The sequence below is a fragment of the Sinohyriopsis cumingii genome, chromosome 15, assembly GCF_028554795.1.
Source record: "Sinohyriopsis cumingii isolate HCF-2022 chromosome 15, ASM2855479v2, whole genome shotgun sequence".
NCBI lineage: Eukaryota > Metazoa > Mollusca > Bivalvia > Unionida > Unionidae > Sinohyriopsis > Sinohyriopsis cumingii.
Window position 1 is genome coordinate 66,744,742 of NC_142975.1, and position 24,948 is coordinate 66,769,689.

The following is a 24,948-nucleotide window of genomic DNA, read 5'->3' on the forward strand; positions in this document are numbered from 1 at the left end:
AAGACATTCTAACGGCATGTGCTGTACCGGCCAGATTTCTCTAGCCGAGAATTTCTTGACAGCGGCTCGACAAAATATTTGTATTTTTTCCTACTGTTGGAACAGATCCCGAGCTAGATACTGTCCAAGAGGCGTTGAAATCAAAATCCCCTAAGTAGTCGTCAAAGTACTACAAATTATAGATATATTAGATCAGGGTTGTCAAACACGCGACCAGCAAGGCCGTATCCTGTGCCCCGCAAAATGATTGGTATCACAAGGTGTCATGAAAGATAACAAAAATGGTGCGGCCCTTGGGCCATCAAAAATCCCCTAATGCGGCCATCATGGTGGTTAGAGTTTGAGATCCCTGTATTAGATGTACATTGAGCGTGTTTTTCAAACGAGGTGTTCACAGGGTGCCCCTTAATTTGCTGATTCCTCTCAAACAAATTCGTCGTGGGTCGACGCTGACCCATAGAGAATAAGTGTCAAAGAAGTGTCTATGTAAAAAATTTTTAAAAAAATCTTCTTAATAAATGCATTGTATCCAACCCCTTGATCTAGCGGACAATTTCGTGAAATCGGTTCAATAAATATTAATCAGACCTTTCCTACAGTTGGAACGGATACATAGCAAGGCATTCCCGAAGAGACGTTGAAATAAATAGTTTATAAGTAGAAGTTCAATTAGTAAACATATATTGATACAATTGACGCGTGTTTCTCATACTTGCACCCGCAAGATGATCCTTATTTCACCAATTCCTCTTCACGAAATTTATTAGGACTTCCTTGGTAGGTAGACTTCCTCCATTGTAAATAGGGTACGACGTAATGTCTCAACTGTATACATCGAATAAAATCTTGCAACGGTATGTGTTGTATGCGACAAATTCTCTACAAACTTTTCCTACTGTGGGAACTGATTCCAAACTAGATGAAATCAAAGGCCTCTAAATCATTTTATAGTTAGATCAAGTTTTAGCTCAATTTGATCCACATTTTGCGTGTTTTTCACAGATGGTACATCCTAAGGCGCCCCTTCATTCGCAGTTTCATCTCCACGAAATTCGTCAGGACTTCCTTCGTAGGTGGACTCGATCTCCTAGAGGTAAAATATCCATGGAGGGTTCATGTCAAGACTGTGTAAAGAGTGGATGTAATATGGCCCACATGTATATAATCTTAACGGCATGTGATCTGCTCGACTTCCTTTCTTTAGTTTCTCGAAATCTGCTTGACTAATTTTCTTTACACTTTTTCTGCTGTTAGAAAGGGGTCTTATTTCGAAACGGTATAAGAGGCGTTGAAATCAACATCCTCTAAGTAAGGGTCCCATAAGTACAAACTATAGATACAGTTTATACACATTTGCGTGTTATTAATACCCGGTACCCCCTAAGGCGCCCATTATTTTGTTATTTCGTCTTCACGAAATTCGTCAGGACTTCCTTTGTAGGTGGATTCTATTTCCTAGAGATAAAATATCAATGAAGGGTCCGTAATGTAAAATGTTACAGCATAAGTTGGTATATATATATATATATATATATATATATATATATATATATATATATATATATATATATATACATGCATACATACATATGGCATGTGTGATACCGAACTTCTTTTTCTAACCGAGAAAATCTCAAAATCGGCTGTCGAATTTTTTAAAACTTTTCCTCATGTTGGAAACTATACGGGGCTAGATATAGCTGAAGATGTGTTAAAATCAAATTCCTTTTAGAAGGGGTTTAAATATTACAAATATTTAACGAATCTGTCCACATTGTGCGTGAGTTTTCATGACCAATAACCATAGGAACCCGCTAATTTCGCTGATTCTTATCGACGAAATTCGTCAGGATGTCCTTCTTAGGTTGCCTCTTTCCAACAGAGATAAAATCGTAAGGAAGGATCCCTTTAAAAACTCTTCAAAGAGTGAACGTAATGTCCCAACTGTATACGTAAAATATAATTTTCTTACGGCAGGCAGTGTAGCCAAATTCGTTATACAGCCAAACGTTTCTCGGAATCGGCTCGACTAGTTTTCTATAACATTTTCCCACTGTTGGAGCACTGTTGTTTATATTTGACTTAATTTATATCCTATTTATTTGTCAGCTTTAAAATCTTTTTATTTTTTAATGTCATTATATGTCAAAATAATGTAGTTTCGTTTGCTAGGAAATAGTACTTTTTCCAGAAAATAATTTGACCCTGACTCTTCATTTTTGTAAACATAAAGCTGACCTGTTTCTTGACTTTAATTCAAAATTAGTAACAGTCACGCGAACAAGTTATTTTTTATTTATTTTTATTGTGGGAATAATAAGGTTGAGATCGTGGCTGTTTTGGATATATGACCCTCGACTTGTAAATAGCTTTTAGTGAAGTAAACAACTTTTATTCTCATAGTAATAAGGATACAGGGGCTACGTGATATTTTATATATAAACATGATCACGTGATCCTCTATTTTGCAATTAGACATTTCCGAAATTGCGCATTACTTAGATTAAATAGTGATGTTTAGAGGTCGATCTCACAGTCTGGGCTTAAAAACGCTTGATGTCAAGTCGTTTCCTTCTGTTGTAGCCAGCTTTTTAATTATATGTTAATTTTTCTTCAGATTATTTGGATTCTAAAAGATTAATTCGTTTCTCTGGAAATATTTATTGTGCTCATACAGAATTCTTGAAATAAGACATTTCGTAAAATAATTTTGGGTTTTCAAAAACCGGAGGATTATTTCTTGTGTTTCTGTAAGGAACTGTAGACAACAACATTGAACAAGATACAGCATACGTCATCGCCTTCCATCTTGGATTCTTCGTCGGGACTCGAACTTGAAATCATCAAAATATTTTGTTATTACGACTTCTAAAGTTTTATTCGTGGATTATTCTTGGAGTTTGTTTTTGGCTTTGATTCCTTAAACCGTAAGTTCTTATTCTTTTATTTTTACAGCATTTTCCCAGGGAAATAAATTATTTGTTAAATTTTTCAAAGTTTGTTGTTTTCAGTCTTTCTTGCGATGCTGTTTATTCGAGCCTAAACACATAACATAAGAATTGGGGGCTCATCATTGATTTTGAATTTTGGCTAAGATATTTTAGAAAACTTTGTTGTCTTTTTTATTTGAATTCCCTATGTTTTTGAAGTCTTAGTGAAATTGACCAACATTTTCTATAACGTCAACAAAAGTGGAAATCTTTCTTTCAAATCCTACCCAGGAATAATAAGATCTTTTTAAAAAAGATGAATTGATTCAACTTTCCAGAAAATACGATATTTCTGAGGTAAAGGCTTCCTTAACGAAACAAGAAATAAGAAATATTTTGGTTCAGCTTTTGGCAGAAAAGAATTTTTTGGATAAAAATGCTTTGCTTTCGATCAGTATGTCTGTATCTGACTCTGAAATAAAAGTGAAGGAATTAGAATTAAAGTACAATATGGAATTGGAGTTGAGGAAGTTGGAGCTTCAGAAAGAAGAAAGACAAAAACAAACGCAAATACAAGCGGGTAAAAAGAGAAAGAAGGACAAATGCAGTTACAAGAAAGAACAAATGCAGTTACAATATAAGAGAGAGAGAGAGAGAGAGAGAGAGAGAGAGAGCAAAAACGTGGAAGCGTTGTGCATAGCCATTCCGATCTATGAACTTACGATTGGCAATGTACAAGGATCTAGGCTTCCGACCTGTCAGACTTCCGATTCCCGATCATCCAAGCTTTGTAAGCTAGGGTTCAGGTAAAGGAAGATAACAAACCTTTGCGTAAATTAAAATTACCGGAAGCCATTACAGATATCTGCCACGAAGATTTCAGAATGAGCAAAAATGTGACGCGTCTCTACGTGCAAACGCGAAGAAAGCATTATCGGGTACCGTGAGAAAGTGTAAGAACGGGCGTTCCTCTAAATTCCTTACTCGAAAATGTTTAATGTATAGGGAATACTCTACACTTGATAGGAAGTTCTTGCAACTAGTGGTCCCCCATAAATCCAGGTCGCATGTACTCGAGGTCACGCAGGGGTCGAGTATGGCGGGTCATTTAGGCATGAAAAAAAAACAACAGAGAGGGTATTAAGATAATTGTATTGGTCTGGTGTCAATAGCGATGTAGTGCGGTTCTGTCGCTTGTGCGAAGTTTGTCAGAAAACTGTCTCTAAGGGCAGGTTGACTAGAGTACCGTTAAGTCAAATGCCATTGATAGATACTCCGTTTAAAAGAATGGCCGTTGACATTGTGGGACCTATATGTCCAAATACAAATCGGAAAAACCGACACATCTTGACGCTGGTAGATTGCGCTACCAGATACCCTGAAGCTATAGCTTTGCCATCGATTGAAACCGAACGTGTATCCGAAGCGCTCGATGACATGTTCAGCAGGGTCGGAGTGCCCGAAGAGGTTCTTACGGATTGTGGAGCTCAATTCACCTCAGATCTCATGGCAGAAATTAGAAGGCTGTTGACCCTTAAACAGTTGCGCACGACACCCTACCACCATATGTGCAATGGTTGGTCGAAAAATTCAACGGGACGTTGAAGCAAATGTTGCGACGGAACAAACTTAAAGACCTAATAATGTTTCCTACCTTAAATAAACTCAGCATGTTTTTGTTTCTTCTATGTTTTTTTAATTTCATGGTGTTTGTGTTCGTAATGTTATCATTATATATGTTTTTTTATCTTGTAGGTGTTGTCTAATGTTGTAAAGATTAGGCACTATACAAAGTCATTATTATTATTATTATTATTATTATTATTAGTATGTATGTATGCGGAAAGACCTAAGGATTGGGATAGGTATCTGAACGCAATTCTGTTCGCGTATCGTGAGGTTCCTCATAAAAGCTTTGGCTTCTCAGCGTTTGAACTATTGTACGGTAGGACAGTTCGTGGTCCTATGCGCATTTTACGCGAACTGTGGTCAAACGAAGTCGCGGACGAAGAAGTCGAATGACGCAAGACAAACTCGCGAAATCTAGTCGTAGGTACGCGAAGTACTACAACCGAGGAACGCGGAGTAAAACGTTTGATGTAGGCAATCAAGTGTTCGTGCTTCTCCCAACAAATAAAAATAAGCTGCTATTCCAATGGAAGTCAAACAGGTGAAAGGCGAAATGGACTAAATCATTGACGTGGAGGGTAAGTCCAATATATTTCACGCCAATATGCTTAAACTCTACCTAGAAAGACCTAGACAAACAATAGATAAAGGGGTCTTGAATGTAGTATGCATAGCGGTGATACAGGATAAGTCGTGTAACGAATCGGAATCGTCTCCAGTACAGAAATGCCCCTTGAATACCCCATTGACGTAGGGAAAGAAGGTATTGACCAGATCAATGTATGCCCGAATTTATCAGTGGGTCAGCATACACAGATATTGGAGGTTTTGTCCCAATACCCTGACGTGTTTACGGACAAACCGGGCTGTACTGGATTGATTCAACACGAGATCAAGTTGAATACCTCTGAGCCGATCAGGATTAAAGAATATCCAATACCCTTTAATGCGCGGGAGACAATCAACGAAGAAGTGGGGAAAATGTTAGTCAAGGAAGTGATCGAACCTTCCAGTTCTCCGTACTCGTCCCCTGTTGTGTTAGTCAGAAAGAAAGACGGGAATAACCGTTTCTGCATTGATTTTCGGCAATAGAACAAAATCACCGTGTTCGACGCAGAACCAGTGCCAGATATGGAAAGATTTTTTTCGAACTTGGCAGGTCATAAATACATTCCCAAATTAGACCTTACCAAGGGATATTGGCAGATACCAATCGCTGTAATGCCCGCGAATTAACGGCATTCGCGAATCCGAAAGGTCTTTATCAATTTAAAGTTATGCCTTTCGGTTTAATCAACGCCGGTGCGTCATGCGTTCGTCTCATGCGCAAACTGTTAAACGGTATGGAAAACGTCGACAGTTTTGTAGATGATATCTTTGTTTATACACATACCCATGTATGAACATGTTAAGGTATTACGGGATCTGTTCGATAGACTTCACACTGCAAATCTTACAGCTAAGCCCACCAAATGTAGTATACAGTATTGTAATAGACTCAGGATTAACCAGTTCTGCACCATAATGGGGTTGGGGTGGATTTTACTACTGTATGTGAATTCTCCATATGTTATTAGAGATGTTTCTTTTAAGATATTAGTGATGCATGTTTAGCTCATTGGACCTAGGGCAGTGCAGGAGCATGTAGTTGTGGCAAATTAGTTGCTTTGTGGTTACATGAATTTTTACGTATAACTGCTCCCTATTTTCGATAATGCGCCACTTCATAGGCATGTTCTCAGACTTCCTGCGGTCCATGGAGTCAGATTATACTGAATTACTAGTTAGGTAATCCCATATTTATTATGTAGGTTGGAAATCTCTGTCAATACGTTTTAGCTATTACCATGTTGATCATTATATTACACTTCGCTTGTCAAGGTTTGACATTTTACATTCAGCACCGTTTCTTGCACAAATTACATGCTTGTGTTACTTCATTTAATACCAGATGTGTTTTTCCATCATGTGGTTGCTTGATGTGAACATCACGACACGTGTAGTAAATATGAAGTTTCAGGTTGTTCGTGTTTCGCGGTAAACGAACTTTTCGACGATCGAGTCAAGTTCTTATGGACGCCATCTTTGTTCGTTTGTGACCCATGACCTCGATGGTTAGATATTACAGGTATGTGATTCACATACATTTACACTTAGATGGAGTCACAGTGAACTTATTGCCGAAAGTAATATCTTAAATATACTGACTTTATATAAAAACTGTTAGATTTATTGAGTAATGTAATTTGTGTTGTGCATAGTAGCAACCTCCCCAGCAACCGCAATTCTTTTAGTATCATTATATCCTGTCATTGGTTTGCCACAGTTTATCCATTCGAGAACTGTTGTTTTACTACTGAAAACTATATAGAAATATTAGGATACAGTGTTTTTGTCTCAGAGTTTTGTACAGAATAAGATATAAGATATGAGAATATTTTATATGTTGGAATATATTGAACCTTATTCATATGTGATCGATATCGCAAGATTTGCGATAGGCTGAGGTTTGCCAGTTTGCCACATCTGATTCGTTGGCGGATTCGGTCTGCCATTTCTGATTGGTTCAGTACTGTCACGTGGTATAAAACCGAAGGTTATATATTGGAGTGGAAGACAGTACTTGTCAGATAACTGCAGAGCGCGGTAAACTTCAAAACGATAATAACATCTGTGAAGTCAAATACTCCTTTTAGGTAATGACATATATAAATTGCTAAATAATAATAATAATAATAGTATAGGACTGACAAACTAATAATAATACTCTGAATTATGTGGACGTTAATTAGGTAAAAAGCTAGTAAAATAAGCAATACCTGGAATATTTAAACGTCCATGTTTTTAACAATATGCAGAGACAAGCATTCTGGAAAATTACGTAGAAATGTTGAGTAAGTAAATTAATCTTCAGAATTATCGTGCAGTTATCTCCCACCACATTGGTAACCTGGGTTAAACGAATACAAAGCAAATCTTCAACTCTCGTCTGTTAGGGTCACTCTATGATTTCCAATTATTATTTAATTTATTTAACACTGAAACGGACTATTATGTGCTGAGACATTTTAATGAAAAGATCCTGGAACAAGACATCGGAAATTAATGTCAGTATCAAATTGTTACAATACAAGAGTACAAGCAACGAGTGTTTCAGGAGTATATTTGTCTTATTCCAAATGAATATTGTGTACTGGTAACAGTTTTCCAGTTTCTTAGCTATGTTACTTTCATTAAACATTTTTGGTTGACTTTACTGTTGAGTGGAATTTCTTCAATTAACCCTCCCTAGCAGACAGGAATTAGAGGTCGCTTACAGTATTTTAGCCTAGAGTGTTTGGAACATCTCGTGAGTGGATTCGGTCAATTGAAACCTCACCCAGATAAAATAGAAGCAATCAAAGATACACCTAGACCAGAAACTAAAAAACAAGTACGATCTTTCCTAGGTTTGATTGGGTTTTACAGGAAATGTGTCCCCAATTTTGCGGCTATTGCCAGCCCATTAACAGACTTGACTAGGAAAGGGCAACCGAATAAAGTTCCCTGAGGGGTATGCCAGGAAAAAGCATTTAATGCTTTAAAACAGAAACTGGTAAGTGCACCAATCTTAAAGTTACCAGAATTGAACAAAACTTTTGTGCTGAGGACTAATGCGTCCGATACGGGTCTTGGGGCTGTTTTACTACAAGAGCAAGAAGGGATGAAATTGCCCATTGCTTATGCAAGCAGGAAATTGCTCCCTAGGGAGCAAAACTACTCCGTGATTGAGAAGGAGTGCCTAGCCTTAGTATAGGGGATAGGAAAATTCCATACATACCTTTTCGGGAGAGAATTTACCTTACAAACGGACCATCAGTCGCTCTTATACTTGAACAAAGCAAAGGTCACCAATGCAAGATTGGTGCGTTGGGCGTTATCTTTGCAATCGTATAGTTTCCGGATCGAAGCGATTCGAGGATCGGAAAATGTGGGTGCTGATTTTTTAAGTAAGGTGTAATTAGCAGATCATTTTCGTTCAGTATTCAAATTGGAAGTTTTAACAATTGTTTATGTTCACATTCCGTGATTTTTCTAAAAGTGTTACCACTTTTTTTAGGTGAGAAGTATTGTCACGGAATTAAATTCTTTTATTTATTGAATACATGTACTCGGGTTTCGTTTTTTGTTTCAACGATACCCGAGGATGATTTATGTATATTGTATCGTATTTCGAAATAGTGAGTTCGGTTCATCCCCTGCCGCACGTGCGAAGTGCTCTCCATGGGACGAACCAATGCATATAATGCACAGACTATGTTTGTGTATAAATATTTCACCGTACGTAAGTTTCTTTACAATATGGAATAGTCTTGTCAGCCGGCAGTCTGCTTCAAAAACTTGCACATCTTCAGCTGTCGAGGTATGTTTATTAATTTCTAGTTTATAACCTATAACTACTGTACTACCACGTTTATTTTTTAATCTTTGCTATGTAGCTTTGGTTTACGCAGTATAATGCACATATTTCTATTCTCGTTTTCTACTTAACAAGGGATTTATATTAGTAATGAAAAGCTACATTTTCTCAAACTGTTTAATATAGTAGGATTCTTATCGAGCAAGATTGTTTTATTTTTAACCTGTCATTTTGTAATTATTGTGCTGATAATGTAATCTATATAATTTACCGTGTATAACGTCATTACGTTATTATGCCCGTGTCATGAATAGTATACGGTATTGGATATTTTCAGCTGTCCGTGACTGGAACGTCTGTGACCGAAGTGTCTGTGTCTGTGACCGGAGTGTCTGTCTCTCTCTCTGTGACCAGAGTGTCTGTGTCTGGAGTGACCGGAGTGTCTGTGTCTCGAGTGCCCGGAATGTCTAATGTCCAGAGGGTCTAATGTTCGGAGTGTTCTGAGTGTTTCGAAGTGTTCCGAGTGTCCAAAGTCTGCAGCAGCTGTGAAGCTGAACTGTAGCAGCCGTGGAGCTGAAACAAAGTGTACTGATGACGGAGTGTCTCCGTACATGTAATTTGTTAGACGTTGGCTAATTTTGGGGTTCGTAAAACAAAGCGTATCTTTCGGGACTGTACAGATAAGTTGTATATCTGTCCCTCTTTTTTTATCACCATAATTTCGCTACCCGAGTGAATGTATTTTATTACTTGAGTAAAATTTTACATCGTTTACTACCTGAGTAAACTATATCCATCGTTTCATTGCCAAATCGTTGTGAACCATTCACCTCTTGTCTTTGTATTTGCTAAATTAATTTTTTATTTTTCATCAAGTCTGTGCGTTCTTATGTTAATTAAATCCAATATTCGGATTATATATACACGCACATATTCATAATTAATTATTAATTAATTGCTAATGCAAGTCATCCATTATTAAACCTAGTAGTTATATCATCGTCAAAAATGTTCTGTTGTGAATCCGAAAATCCCACCCGGTTATCTTGTTACACCATGGTGCGTCCTTATTTCGCTGTTTTCTTTCGACGAAATGTCAGGACGTCCTTGGTTAGTGGACTTTATACCCTAGGATTAAAATATCAAGGAAGGGTCCATGTAAAAACCTAATAAAGAGGGGACGTAATGGCTCAAATGGAAACGTAAGATATAATCTTACAGCATCTAAAGAGTTCTGATTGCTTTATCTAGCCGCGATGTTCTAGAAATAGGCTGGAAAAAAGTTTTTTTTTCTTTCTAATTTTCATACTGTTAGGACGGATCACTACTTTCGTACTGTTCAACAGGCGTTGAGATCAAAATCCTCTAATGAGAAGTTCAGTTAGTACAAACTCTTTGATTCAGTCTATTAATCTGTGCGTGTTTTTCATACCTGGTACCCGTCGGATGCACCTTATATCGCGGTTTGCTATCGACGAAATTCACCAGGACTTCGAGAGTTGACTCGATCCCCTAGAGATAAAATATAAAAGGTTCCATGTCAAAACGGTATAAAGATATAATGTTCTCACGGCATGTGTCTTACTCGACTTTCATCAAGCAGTAGATTTCTCGTAGTCGTCTCGACGAATTTTTTTATATAAACAAAAAGCTTTTAGAACGTGTACCTATTTTAGATAATACGCAGGAAACGTTGAAATCAAAATCCTCTTAGCAGGTGTTCAATTAGTACAAACTATCGATGCAGTATATTAATATCTGCGTGTTTTTGTTGGGTTTTTGTGGGGGTGGGGTAATACCAGATACCCATAGGGCGTCCCTTATTATGCTGTTTAATCTCTACAAAATTCGTTAGGACATTTTTGTGGACGGATCTTATCCTCTAGAGATAAAATGTCAAAGAAGGTTCTATGTTATAATCTTACTATGTGTGTCGTACGAGACCTCCGTCATCTAGCTGATTTCTCGAACTCGGCTCAACGAAATTTCTCAGGACTTCTTTCGTTACTACACTCTCTTCTAGAGATAACATCTAATGAAGGGTCCTCGTCAACTCTTTAAAGATGATACTTAACGACCAAACTGTATAAGTAAGATATCATCTTCTTGCGTCGTGTGCTTGACCTGCCCTCCACTCCCCTTTATAACCCCAATTTCTGGAAATCGGTTACAAGTATGCAAGTTCCCCAGTTCCAAGGACTTCAAGACAATATTCAAGTCAACTGAAGGCTTCTTAAACTCGTAAATACTCCACACAATTCTCCTCTAAGGACATGACGACCATACACGAGAAATCTCCAAGTTCATACTTGTATGGTTTTTTGTGATTTCCCTTTTACTCGAGTCATTAGTAAGCTTTTCGAACCCGAATACTAATACTTAACGCTATGCAACACAAGACACGACCCAAATGCCTAACACAACTAATTAATCCTATATCAAATTACAAAACACGTATTCCTATCAATATCCTAAACGATTCCTACATGTAGTCAGTGATCTATCTATATTTAGCTTCATATATCACTCTCCAATCAGGTTAGAATTACACCACCGCATGCCCCAAAAAGCTTTCATCTGCATTAACTACGTGGTAACCAATTACACACTGAATTGGGAATAATGAATAAAAAATTTTAAAAAACCGTGTGAATAAGGAACAAGTATTAAAATGTATGTGAAAATATTTGAATCGGGAATAAGTAACTGGTTACTTATTCCTTATTGAATCGGTAACTGGTTACTTATTCCTTATTGAATCGGGAATAAGGAATAAGTAACCAACTTGATTTCGCTGGACAATGATTTGTTTTCATATAAAAAAGATAAAAAGGGTGTTAACTCTCACGTAAGCCTGCATACTGTAAATGTTTTCACTCTTGATAATATATATATATATATATATATATATATATATATATATATATATATATATATATATATATAGAACAGTTTATTTACATTCTGGACGTATGCGGACATTGGCTTTTGGGTTGTTTATATGTAGCAGCGTATTTACAATTCATTTATGTATGATCAGCAGCCATACATGTGGTGTGGTTTGTGGGCTTAATGCCATTTTTCAGCACATGATATGGTAGACCAGCAAGTTGTTCTCCACCTTCTTTTTTTTGTTTGACTGGCGGCGCCGCCAGTCAAACAAACAAAAAAAAAAAAAGAAGATGGAGAACAACTTGCTGGTCTAATGATATGGTGAGGAAAGAACCCGGGAAATCCTGAGAAGAAACACCTACCCACAGGAAGCTACTGGCCAACTTTCTCTCATAACCACTCTGGCCGAGCCCGAGACAGTAACTCACAGACAGAGCTGAGATGGTTAAGACGTACGCCTTATACCACACAGCCCAACCCCCTTCTTCCCCGGTCGTATGCTTAAGTTAATATTGCACCTGTAAGCTGAAATAAATTCATTTGAATCTCACGAGAATACCACCAAAACATACATACATAAATTAAACGTACATACATACATTACACAACGTATAGGCCTATACATAAATTATAAACACGCATACATACATTACACAAAATACACATATAAATTACAAAACACAAATACATTACAAAACGTACATACATAAATTACAAAACATTCTCAGTGCGTTATATGGTTTCACTAGCGCTGATTTAGCCTCATGTTACCTTGCTGAAAATGACAAAATTAGCCTTATATGGGAGAAAGGGCTAAGTTACCCAACATCCTGGTAAAATGGGCAAAATATTATCTGCTTAGTAGAAACGGTGTATAACCCCCCACCCCACCCCCACGTGATACGTGCTGGCATTGGGGAATAGAACGCAAAGCATGCTTCTAGGTTTTGCAAATTTCACTTTCAAAGACCACATGTTGATTTTTTTTGGTGGTGAATTGATGGAAAAATGGACATATTGCAGACGAATAAATAGATATGAATCAGTTTTAACTTAAAATGAGCTGACTTAATGATTAGAAAATAGTCAGGGTTTAGTGGATTTTTAAGGTACACTTCCTTTGCCTGAGGGGAGTCCGTGATGGAAATTTTATACTTTTGTATTTGATTCTATTTTCGGACCATTGTGTAAACGTAGTGCTGAAACACATTTAGGCTTTAACTGTTGCTGAATGAATTTATCAATCGGAGCAAGTTTCGCATTTTATTTATTTTCTGTTGTTGTTGTGGCCTGAATGCCGTTTTACAGCGATATATAGGTTATGCATGGCTGCCAGAACATTAGATGGAGGAAGAACCCGGGAAGATCAAAGCAAGGACGACTAACCCACGGGAAGCTACTAGCAAGCTTTCTCACATACCGATGTTGGCCAAGCTTAGAATCGAACTCACGCGGACAGAGGGGAGATATGAGTGGTCTGTAAAGGTGAATGTCTTCAACATCTCCGCTATGTAGGGCCCAGAGCCAGAGAAAGGTTTTAAATTATATAACTCAATTTTTAAGATGAACTGATTTCTCCGGGGGGGGGGGGGGATTTTTGTGTGGTGAACAAGTACGCAGTCTACGTGCCGTTTCCTGAACTAAACAATTAAACACTTTCGGCTATGAAATTACATTGTTAACTGACGTAGCTTCTGAACTTTTATTAAAGAAATAAAAACCATTATTTTTCATAGCAACGTACTTTTCCTCACATGATCGGTCCGTTCCCAAGAATAAAATTTCTATGGCTGACACATTCTAGCTTCTTTTTCTAATGGAAATGGCAGAGAACGCTCCGATTGTCATCCTGATGTTTTGTGTTAGAGTAGATTTATTTCTTAAACTAAATTTATGGAGAATGTTCTCCATAAACACGGCCCTGTGAATTTGTCGGTCACTTTTGCCAAACAGTCCTGTGCTGCACATTAGGTCTGACATCTCAAATAATTTCATGCATATGTAAAATGATCATGTGACCAGTCATTTCGAACAAAGTCCGAATCGCAGAAATACAAAGACGGGTGAAATATCTGCTAAAATCTAGCAAAATAACCTCTTTCAATTCTCAAATGGACTGAAATAAAGCTAATATACCCTCAATTGGCAAATTTATGAAATTAAGCTTTATCCATCACTGAACCTCACCGAGATCACATTGTTTGCCACCAGGTGCGGTGATGTCACCTCGATCATGAAAACCCTATAAATGGCTTAAAAACAAGTTAGTTCCTCTCCAGTGAATCGGACATTTGTAAAGTACTGAAATTGCCTTCTATTGTGTATATTTAATTTGTACTAGTTTTTTTGTGTGGTCTTTTTAAAAAAATGATAATATCTTATTTATATCTGTATTTTGTAAATGACTTTAGTTCAAAATCAAGCCAATGGTCTACCTGACCAGTGACATTGTTTTGTAAACATAATGCATAGCTACAATGTCTCTCTGATTATAGATTAAATGGTCATTATTAACTGTAAACATGTTTACTTCAGTTTGAGTTAAGAAAAAGTCATGATTCTGATCATAGAAAGTTTTAAAAAAAAAACATTTACCCCTGATTACAGCGTCCGCCTTGGATGAGAGAGGTCATGGGTTCGAACCCCGGTCGAGTCATAACAAATGGTACTTGCAGGTGCCTCGCTTGGTGCTCAACATTAAGAGGTTAGTTCAAGGACTTGTCGGCCTGGCGTGAGGATAAGATGACTGGGTGGGACTCGCTGCTACATATCTGCAGCATGTTTCCCCATTGATAGATATCAATATAAATTGCGATATGACCAAACGTGTTCATGCTATGTAAAAATCCCCCAAAACACATACATACACACACACAATTTTCAAAAAATTGTAATTGCGACCTAGGTTTTGTCTTAACATCAGAAGGAGAATCAGTCTTATTGTTGTTCTCAGCTTTTAGTTTGGGTGGATTTATTTATTCAAAACATTATTTACTGGATTTACAAAGTGCTCAATTATATTCTTGGACTAAAAGATTTGGAATTATAGTGAATACAGTCAAAAACATTTTGGAATATAATATTGTGAAACGTGAAAAGACCATTAACACATTGCCACAAGCCAGGCCACTGGCACATTAGCACACATCAGACTACAGGCACATCAACACATTCAATTTTGGAATGTATTTGGAACACTACTGGAACTGAATTGGAACTTCAATGCTCTACACTTGTGATAGAACGTTTTGGACTACTTGGAATTTAACTCACAATACTTTCAGTTCTTTTAAAATTTTCACTTTCTATTCTATGAAAATAAATTATTTCGTGAGTTTTATACAACTTGTTGGTTTTTGCTCTTTTCTGTTACTTACTTTAAGACCAACCATAAAAGTTCTGACCATTAAAGCAATAATCCATATGATAATGATATAAAGTGATTAAAAAAGAAAGAATACTGATAGTCTATAATTATTCATACACTTATTTTTGGGGGGAGGTGAAGGGGTATGAGTAAATAGATGTGAAGAATGCTACTTTTCACCTCATACGAACAGAACAGAATAAAAGGATCAATGGTGTATGGAAATTTAGATATCCAAGTCAATTATTCTTTATTATTCAAAAGGCTTCTGAACTCATTTTAAAATGCACATGGTGTTTTGTTATGGTGACGGACTTTATAAGGGGAACTATTTAACGATATTTTTTAAAGGCATGGTCTGTAAAGTCCTTTGTCCATTTGTTAATAAATACCATTAGATATTGTAATGACAATAAGAGAGCTTATGCATAAATCATTGTATTTTCTCACCAATTAATTTTTAATTTTTGTAAAAACAAAATGGCAGTACGGTATTATCGATCTTTTTTTGCAAATGTAAATCTTCTTAGTAGAAATTTTGTCTGATAATTTTATTCGATTTTTCGAAAAATACGTGATATGTACGAAAAATTATGATACATTTAAATAATTATGATTATGAAAACTGGATTATGTATGAAAAATTAAAGGGTACGAAAAAATACATGAATTACGGTAATATACTGACAGATTATCCAGTTGTAAAGGATATAGCCCTTATATCATCACATAATGTACTGACAGATTATCCAGCTGTAAATGGTACAGACCCTGACAACCTGCCATCATATTATCCGGTTGTAAAGGATATAGCCCCTTATCTGCCATCACATAATGTACTGACAGATTATCCAGCTGTAAATGGTACAGACCCTGACAACCTGCCATCATATTATCCAGTTGTAAAGGATGTAGCCCCATCTGTCATCAAATAAAGTGCAATCTAATCATCCAGTTTATGAAGGGCATTGACCCTGATCAGATCCAATGATTGTAACTCCCATGATATGTATAGGACCAGCCAAATAAATTTGCAAAAGAAAGTATGTGGTGAGTTTATTATTAAGCATTATCAAAAAAATATGGGAATACTGATTACTACATTGGTAAAACTGTGCGCTGATATGAAATAATGCCAAACTGATGATCAGTACTTTAAGGGCACATTCTATTCCCTATAAGATCACAATGTACTTTATTTGTTGCAAATCACTCCTTCATTCTCACTGACCCAGGCAAGCTGACTTTATCCATCAGATAGTCTAGGAAAAGAAGGAAATATGTTTCTCTCAGCATTAAAAGAATACATGTATTGTATAAAAGTAATAAAATTTAAATCCAACAGGTTAAAAGGGTTGACAATGAATTTAAAAAAAAGAGGAATAAAAAACTCCACAGATTTTCTCTTAAACTATATTTAAGTAAAGAGTAATAGATAATACATTATGAGGTACACCTACAATGTCCTATACACAAGCATATGAACGTTGTCCTTTCATGCCATATTCTTCACAGCTATTAGGTTTTTGCATTTCACAACAACACTCCTTTGCAGATGCTATAAAAGCTACAAGTAATCCTCTGTGCCCTGTCTCAGAAAGAAATCTATTTAAACACTCCACTTGTTTATTAATGGTTGAATTTCAAATGTATTTGCAATCAATCAATATCCAATAACAGACCTGTTTACCCATACATTTTCTTGTCAGTATTTTTAGAAGGCAGTTAGTATTTTCATTCAGTGTTTCTAGCATCTTAACACAGCACACATCACCTGTGAAACAGGGCACAAATAGTAGACACTATAAATACTCCATAATTACCATTATGTAGTACTGCATGACATACTGATGATACAACATTCTGTAAATAATTCCTAGTTTGTAAAGACGCTGATATTCAGGCAACTCTGTGTTCTAGGCAAAATCTGCAGATATTGACCATTGACTTAAATACGTTTATATTACAGTGATAAAAACCCACAAAGGAATACCGCCACACATCCAACTTCTTTCTGTTATTTACTTCTGTTACTTTCTCTAGAAAATCTGTTTTCTCAGCTTCATACATATCCAATAACATTTAAAATAAAGCCAAAATCTCTATATTTTACATGGTTAAGGAAGACTTAATACAAAACATTATGATAGAAATTGTTACCACCACCCATCCTCTCAGAAAATAATAAGTTCATCTAGATAGGTGAAGGCAATCTTATTTATTTCATACAATCTTGTATCATATTTGTTAACATTTACAGTAACGAACTGCTTCAAAAATACCTTGTGCAATTTTGGAATTTGGGAACGTATTTTTCATTGCTTCTGTTAACTTGTCAGCTGTGCTCAATGATAAATTCATATTTACGATCAACTCGCATAGAACTGCCTCAGCACGTGTTATTTGCCTTTGAGATATGTGTTGATCACTGACTTGCTTTCCCTTCCTCACTGACAAAATATTTCTATTTCCCTTCACTAATGATTCCAATTTTGCGTAATTTTCTGATTCCACATGTTGTGAACTTATTTCCTTCCACCATGTGCACAGGAAAAGTCTAAGTTCTCCTTTTGACGATGGTTTAAGGCATGGCCACAGAGTATTATAGACTGGTAGAAAATGCTGCTTTCTATTTTTAGACTTTCCATTATCATCATGAGTTTGATGTTGAAACTTTCTTATCAGCAACAAATTTCTTTGTTTAAACAACCCGATGTTGAAAATGTTAAAATCAGTGATGTGGCGCAGACTGCGGACACGGGCGCAGATTGAAGGGACGATAAAACAAAACAAAATGGAATAAAAACCATTTAAAAATTAATTAAACAAATTAATAAATAAATGCATCCTCAAATCGTATTTTCAGATCAATGACCGTATGACCGTACTGATAAAATACGGACAGGTAAACAGGTCTGCAATAAAGTTCACAAGTATTTTTTTTATGCTTTTATCTATATTAAATTAACTAAATTATTATCTTATCTTTATTGAAACCTAACCGATGACACCTTTATTTGGTTACAGTAAATAAAAATGACTAATAATACATAAAATTTTGCCATAGGGATCTTGTTTATTTAAGAATTCAGCCTATGAATCACATTCATTCACCAAATTGCCTCCAGTTGGTAGTTCTTTTAACACAAAGGTTTGCTGTTTGGTAATATGTTAGTGTGTGTGTGTGTGATCAGCATTTTTAATGTAGCTTTAACAATGTTTCAGTTATATCGCTAAGATGTCTGCAGTGTGGCAGTACATGTCTGCAGCATGATGTCACACCCAGTTACATTATCCTGATACCAAGCCAACCAGTCTTAACACTAACCTCTAAATGCTGAGTACCTAGCGAGGCAGCTGTTAGTATCATTTTTGTAAGTCTCTGGTATGATTCAGACGGGGTTCGAACCCATGACCTCCTGCTTCCAAGGCAGCCATTCTAACCACTATGCCACTGGAGCGGTCAATATGTTAGTCATATTTAACATGTATACTTGTAAGTCTATTTCAACTACAAACAGCACAGACCGAGATCTGCTGTCAAATAATGTACAGTTCTGGTTTCTGCAGATTGTAATCAGTAGAACACACATCCTAAGCTTCTGGCACATTATACAATAGCAGATCAGGGTCTATGTTGTTTGCAGTTGGACTCGACATAAAAGTGTGCATATACCATACATTTATTAAATATTATCTGCATATAGGAATAGAAACAGAACAGGCTTTTATTTTCAAATTTATTCGCTTGGTTCTGCTAAATGAATGAATTATTTCAGTCTGCTTCGAGAACAAAATGAAATCTCAGGTTGGACTTCTTTCAGGAAATTCATTACTATTTTAGAACAAAAAGACCTGGGCCTGTGTGACAAGAATACAATCAAAGCAGTGATATTAAAAGTGTGACCTTGGTTTTGCCAACAAGTTACAGAATGAATTGTCTTTAATAGCTTCATAATGATTTTTGTGTGATTTTCATGTAAAGAAAATCCATGAAGGGATTTTAGAAATATAAGGAAATGAAAAATACTTAAATCAATAAGAGACAATTAAGGCTGACATTGTTCACCTTAACATCAATGATGGATGTCAACTGTGAATGCAAATTTACACAAATATTGAAGCTATAGTGGTGTTGTGACTTAGAAAAGCTTGATGCACATAGCTGGCACCTTGTCTATTTGCTGGTATCCAAATAGTTCATAAAATTATGAACCCAAACTTTCATGGTCTAAACTTTAATATTTTTTGCATCTGCATTAATTATAATGACTTCATTTCATAACACTGGAATGAGATGCCATCATTACTGGAGGAAACTTGAGAAAATATACAAAATCACCGATCTCTGATATGCATATACATTAATGTTGCATTTGAATTTGAATGCAGGTTTCAAGCCTAGTGTACGTCAATATCTCATAATGACAAGTAACGCTATTTGAATGCAGGTTTCAGGCATAGTATTAAACTGACTGGTTCTTTATCATCAGCAGGTTTATCATGTACTGTTATCTACAGTTAGCATATGACTGTTACCGTTACATAAATAGGTATTGGAATTTAAAATGACTATGAGCACAGCTTTGTATCTTTATGGCACCCAAGGCAGCAACCAATATCTAAAAATATTTCAGGACCCTAGGTGGCACAGCGATATTAAACTTTCTGTGTTGCTACCAACCTCCTGGACAGAACATGTACCTTTACAACTATTGTTATTGTTGTGTGTGTATCACCCTTTTTCTGCATGCTAGGCTACAAATGGCGGACATTATAACTGTAAAGAAACCAGAAAAACCTTAGCAAGAACCTCTGACACATGGGAAGTTATTGGCAAGTTTTCTCATATACCCACTTAGGCTGAATACAAGCTTTCTCATACACCCTCATTTGCTTAGCCCAAGACCTGAACCTATGCAGACAGAAGTGAGATGGCAGCTTTATACCATTCTGATAGCCAGGGCCCCACCTTTATAAATGTCATTACAAGGAATGGAACTCTAGATTGCAGAAGTGAAAAGAGGATTGTTGTCACTGCACTATTCTAGGTCTTGTACCTAAATATATTTGTGGGAATATGAACTGGTCTAGATACATTGGACTGTGATAAGCTAGACAAAAGACTCAATAAAAAATGTGTATTTAAGTAGGCTTGATATTCAGCACTCAATATTCATTTGCAAGCATCACAGATTATTTTTTCTCTAAAAAGATTGCTATGCACTGCTGCAATGTAAATAATAGATGTTCGGTGTATTGTAGGTTCTTGTCTTTGTTTAAGAGAGTTTGGATCCATTCAATAAAATCGCTTTATTATTCAAGTTTTAGGCCATTGTGTTTTGTCTTTCTTCTCTCCTTTTCCAAAAGTGTAACTTTTTTTGCCTCTCTTTCCACCAAAATTTGGTCTGGACACCTGGAAAGATAACAGAACAAAGCCTTAGTTTCCTTTATATCAACTTATGTGGCCTTTTTCTTTGAACATACAATATTTTATGCACATAACATTTGGTTTTAAAGTAGTTGGGTTGTAAGTTCTAAACACTTAGCTCTAGCCCTTCCCTTGCATACAAAGTGTTTAAACATAAGGCTGGTTCTGAACACAACAGTGTAAACAAAGTAAAATAATGACTGAATGATGATATGGGGAGGTGAGAGAGAGAGAGAGAGAAAGAGAGAGAGAGAGCAGCAAAGCTTGTAACACTGCTACCGAGTCACCACAAATATGCAAGCTGTTGCCAAAATAGGTGTTGCTACAACACAGGACTGTTGTCACAATGAGAGAAACTGATTTTTCCCCAGTAGCCAAGACATGCCCTAGTTTTGAAAAGGCACAATTAAATCATAATTTTAGAATGAAACAAAAGGAAAAGAACAAAAAAAATGACTGAGTTACCTGAATATGAGAAATTTGAGCCATCAAATACTTGTGTTGGACCTACATGTTCGAAAAATGTGTGAATATTATGTCCCGATGGAGATTTTGTCCAATCACAAAATTAAGGTGTCTCATACACATCGGAGAGTTCAAAACCTTCAAATTCCTCATCGTCATCACTATCACCAACACTATCACACCATTCTTATTGTATACACTCCCTCTTTTCTTGATTTATCTTTACAAGATCAAAACTGCCAATATTTTCAATTATTCAGTTCCCAGATAACTCTGATTCATCGTCAGACGAGTCTACCATTTTGGATGTACTTAAGCGACTTGAAGATTTCCATTTATAGATCGGAAAACCGCCATTTCTTGTAAAGAACCTACTTTAAAGTCCAAATGTATCTAAACAGTATGCAAATGAATTATTGTTCCTGGACTGCTTTACCAGTCTGTAGTGTCAAAAGTGTTAATACTTCTCTGTGTAGGCACTTGTTGGGTATATACACAAAAAAAACATCTGACCTTGGTATGAATTTGTAAACATAAATCATCTTGTGAACAGCATCACACATGGAGTAGATGACAATATACAGACTAGTATGTAAGAAAATACCAGTCACTCAAGCCTGAAAATTAAATTATAGTGACCTAGTTTTGATAAGACTGACTTACTCTCCTTGAGATGCGTTCATATTCCACTTTTCAAAAGTGTACGTGAGAATGGGACCAAGATATTGAGGTTGTAATAAACATGTGGCTGAAAATCCCAGTGATCCAAGAATTAAAATTAGGTCACTCTGACCAAGTTTTTGTAATATTATATTACTGTTTTTAAGTTTATACCAGTTGTCATGTGTGTTGGTGAAATAGGGTTCCAAAAGACAGAGGGCATAACAAACAAACTGCTGAAAAAAACAAGTCGCAAAAGCATGAAAACAAGGCCAAAGTGACTAGGTTTTGGTATGGTTAAGTCATTCTCAGTGCGATACTTTCATATATTAATTTTCATAAGTAAATAGAGTCCAAGATATAGCAGCTGATTATCATACAGTAACTAATTAACAACATAAGATTTGAATATGGTATTGTAACCAGCAAACATAGTATCATTTGAAAACCGTATTGTTACTGGGTATTATTGTAACATTTTATTGTGGTGGGTAGTATAACAATCAAAACAGTATATTGGAAAATTGGAGGATTGATTATTAAGGTTATAAACTGATTATCTGGAGTAACTCTTTCTTGTTTTGGTGTCCACATCCCCTTCCATAAGTCATAATTATAAATGTCTCAAATTATAACCAAATTAGTTCTAAAAGGATGTAAAGACATATATTATATATTCAAGCTTTCAGAGGTCACAAATATCTTTTCTGTTCTTTCTCTAGTCCCAACAACAGTTGTAAATTTAGTCTTGAAATTTCTTTCTGTTGACCGTTGGTTAATACTGTTTAACATATACTTATTTAGGATCAACTAGACATCATGAACAGTCTTTTAGTGAAAACCATATTCTGGTACAACCTGTGATTTAAAAAGAGTAGTGATAACAAAATTTTCATGTGACCATCAAAATGGCCCTTTTTTAATGTTAGACTGGCACCATTTTCATTTATGACCAACCAGATGTCATAAGAAGTCTTCCAGAGAAAATATTAAGTCGATATGACAAAGGACATGCAGCAACAAGATTATCAAGATGACCACCAAAGTGGCCTTATTATACGTTAGATTGGCATCATTTTCATCCTGGACCAACTAGACATCATAAGAAGTCTTTTGGTGAAAATGCCATGTAAATATGACCATCAATCAATACAGGGAAGCAATATTAAGATTTTCAAGATGGCCATACAGGCAGCCATACTGGCAGTCAGATCAGTACCATTTTTATTTGGGACCAGCCTTACATGACAAGAAGTCTTCTGGTAAAAATCATATGTCAGTATGAATGTCCATTCAAAAAGACAGCAAGATTTTCAAGCTGGCCATTGTTGTTGCCATATGAACTAAGCGGCACCATTTTTATTAGGACCAATTATGCGATGAATGTGTGTAGTTTCATAGCAATCCTCAAAGTAGTTCAGGAGCAGTAGTTAAATAAACAAATGGATAGACAGACAACAGGCCAGCCAATAAGCTCTTCTGGCCTATGCTTAGTAGAGTTAAAAATCACAGGAGCAAAGTTACTTCTTGATAAGGACCTCAACAAATGATCTCAATACCATTTCCTAAGTTCCATGACCATCCGCTGAAATCTGTATGACTAGTTGTGCTCACAAGTTTTTATCATACATTGAATTCAGCTGCAAGACAATGAAGGGTAATACCAGTAAGTATGAAAGGGAAATAACTCTAACCAAAATAAACCATTTGGGCACAGTGATTTGTTGAAATGCACATCTTCAGATGATGCCCATAATGTGTAGAAATTTTGAGAATAGTTGCATTCACAAGATTCGGTCATACACTGAATACAGCTGCAGACAAGTAGGATAACATCTCCAAGAAAATTGACGGTGCAAAGTGATTTTTGTTGTATGCACATCTTCAGATGAAAAACATAACATTTACCATGTTTCATGATGATCCATAACATTTACCGTGTTCCATGGTGATCCATAACATTTACTATGTTTCATTGATAACACAAGATTATAAGCAATAATTCTAAATATTGTGCAAGAAAAGTGATCTGTCTGTGTGTGTATCTTCAGGTGATCACCACAACCTGTACAAAGTTTCATGACAATCCATCCTATATACACTGACTCTATCCTATATCAATAGACACAACAGACTAACACATATGAGGATTCCTATATATCCCTGACTCTATCCTCAAGAGACGGAGAGGACAGATGTCTGTTCCTATATACCCCATGACTCTATCCTCTATACAGACAGGACAGATATGACGATTCCTATATACCAAATGACTCTATCCTCTATATAGATAGGACAGATGGACAGAAATGAGGATTCCTATATACTACATGACTCTATCCTCTATCAATAGACAGGACAAATGGACAGACATGAGGATTCCTATATACCCCATGACTCTATCCTCTATATATACAGGACAGATGGACAGAAATGAGGATTCCTTATACCCCTGACTCTGTCTTCTCTAAATGGATAGGACAGATGGACATACATGAGGATTCCGACATACCCTTGACTCTATCCTCTATAGATGAACAGACATAAGGATTCCTATTTACCCTATGACTCTATGGTACACTAATACCATACTATTCCTTCTTTTGCAATATCTGACTTCAATACCAAACTGACTTTTAAAAAAGTTTCACGAAAGGCTACAAATCTACATAACCAATGATTAATGGGAGTGTTGTTCTTACGAAATGTTGCATGACCCCACAAGCCAATCGTGCACTTTAAGCTGGAATAAACACAGAACTTGTCCAAAGACAGAAACAAGACACACAGATTACAGACCTCCTTTATCTCAAGGCTTGGATGTATATGTGCATACAGCTGCATGACCCTCTGGCCTCAATGATCTAAATGTAACAATTGACCAAAGTGTGTCAGATAGACGGAAGGATGGAAAGGTAGGGGTAACACTCCACATTCATTGCAGGGCTTGGTCTAATTGCTTTCAAGTCTACATGCACACACTCTCATAATTCTAATACATGCTCTCTTTCTATAAGTCTGTGCCTCTCTAGACACACACAGGATTCATTTTGCAATAACATCCAAAGATATTTACATTCTTGCCCTTTCTAGACTTCATTTCTTTCATTGGATCAAAGTAAACAACTGGCTTGTCATTTGATGCTGCAAAAAATAAAACAAAATCATCCAATTA

At 36.2% G+C, this 24,948-nt stretch overlaps 1 protein-coding gene across 2 annotated transcripts in view; it reads right to left on the minus strand.

Moving 5' to 3' along the window:
* Nucleotides 1-18,268: 18,268 nt before the first annotated feature.
* LOC149781978 (exosome complex component 10-like) overlaps nt 18,269-24,948 on the minus strand; it is a 65,104-nt gene continuing 58,424 nt past the window's right edge. For both annotated transcript variants that reach the window (XM_089936164.1, XM_089936163.1), the window contains 2 exons: nt 24,850-24,917; nt 18,269-20,633 (listed from right to left, as the gene is read on the minus strand). In XM_089936164.1, the coding sequence (XP_089792290.1) occupies nt 20,538-20,633; nt 24,850-24,917 (164 nt within the window). In that variant the 3' untranslated portion in view covers nt 18,269-20,537. The remainder of the gene's footprint in view (nt 20,634-24,849; nt 24,918-24,948) is intronic.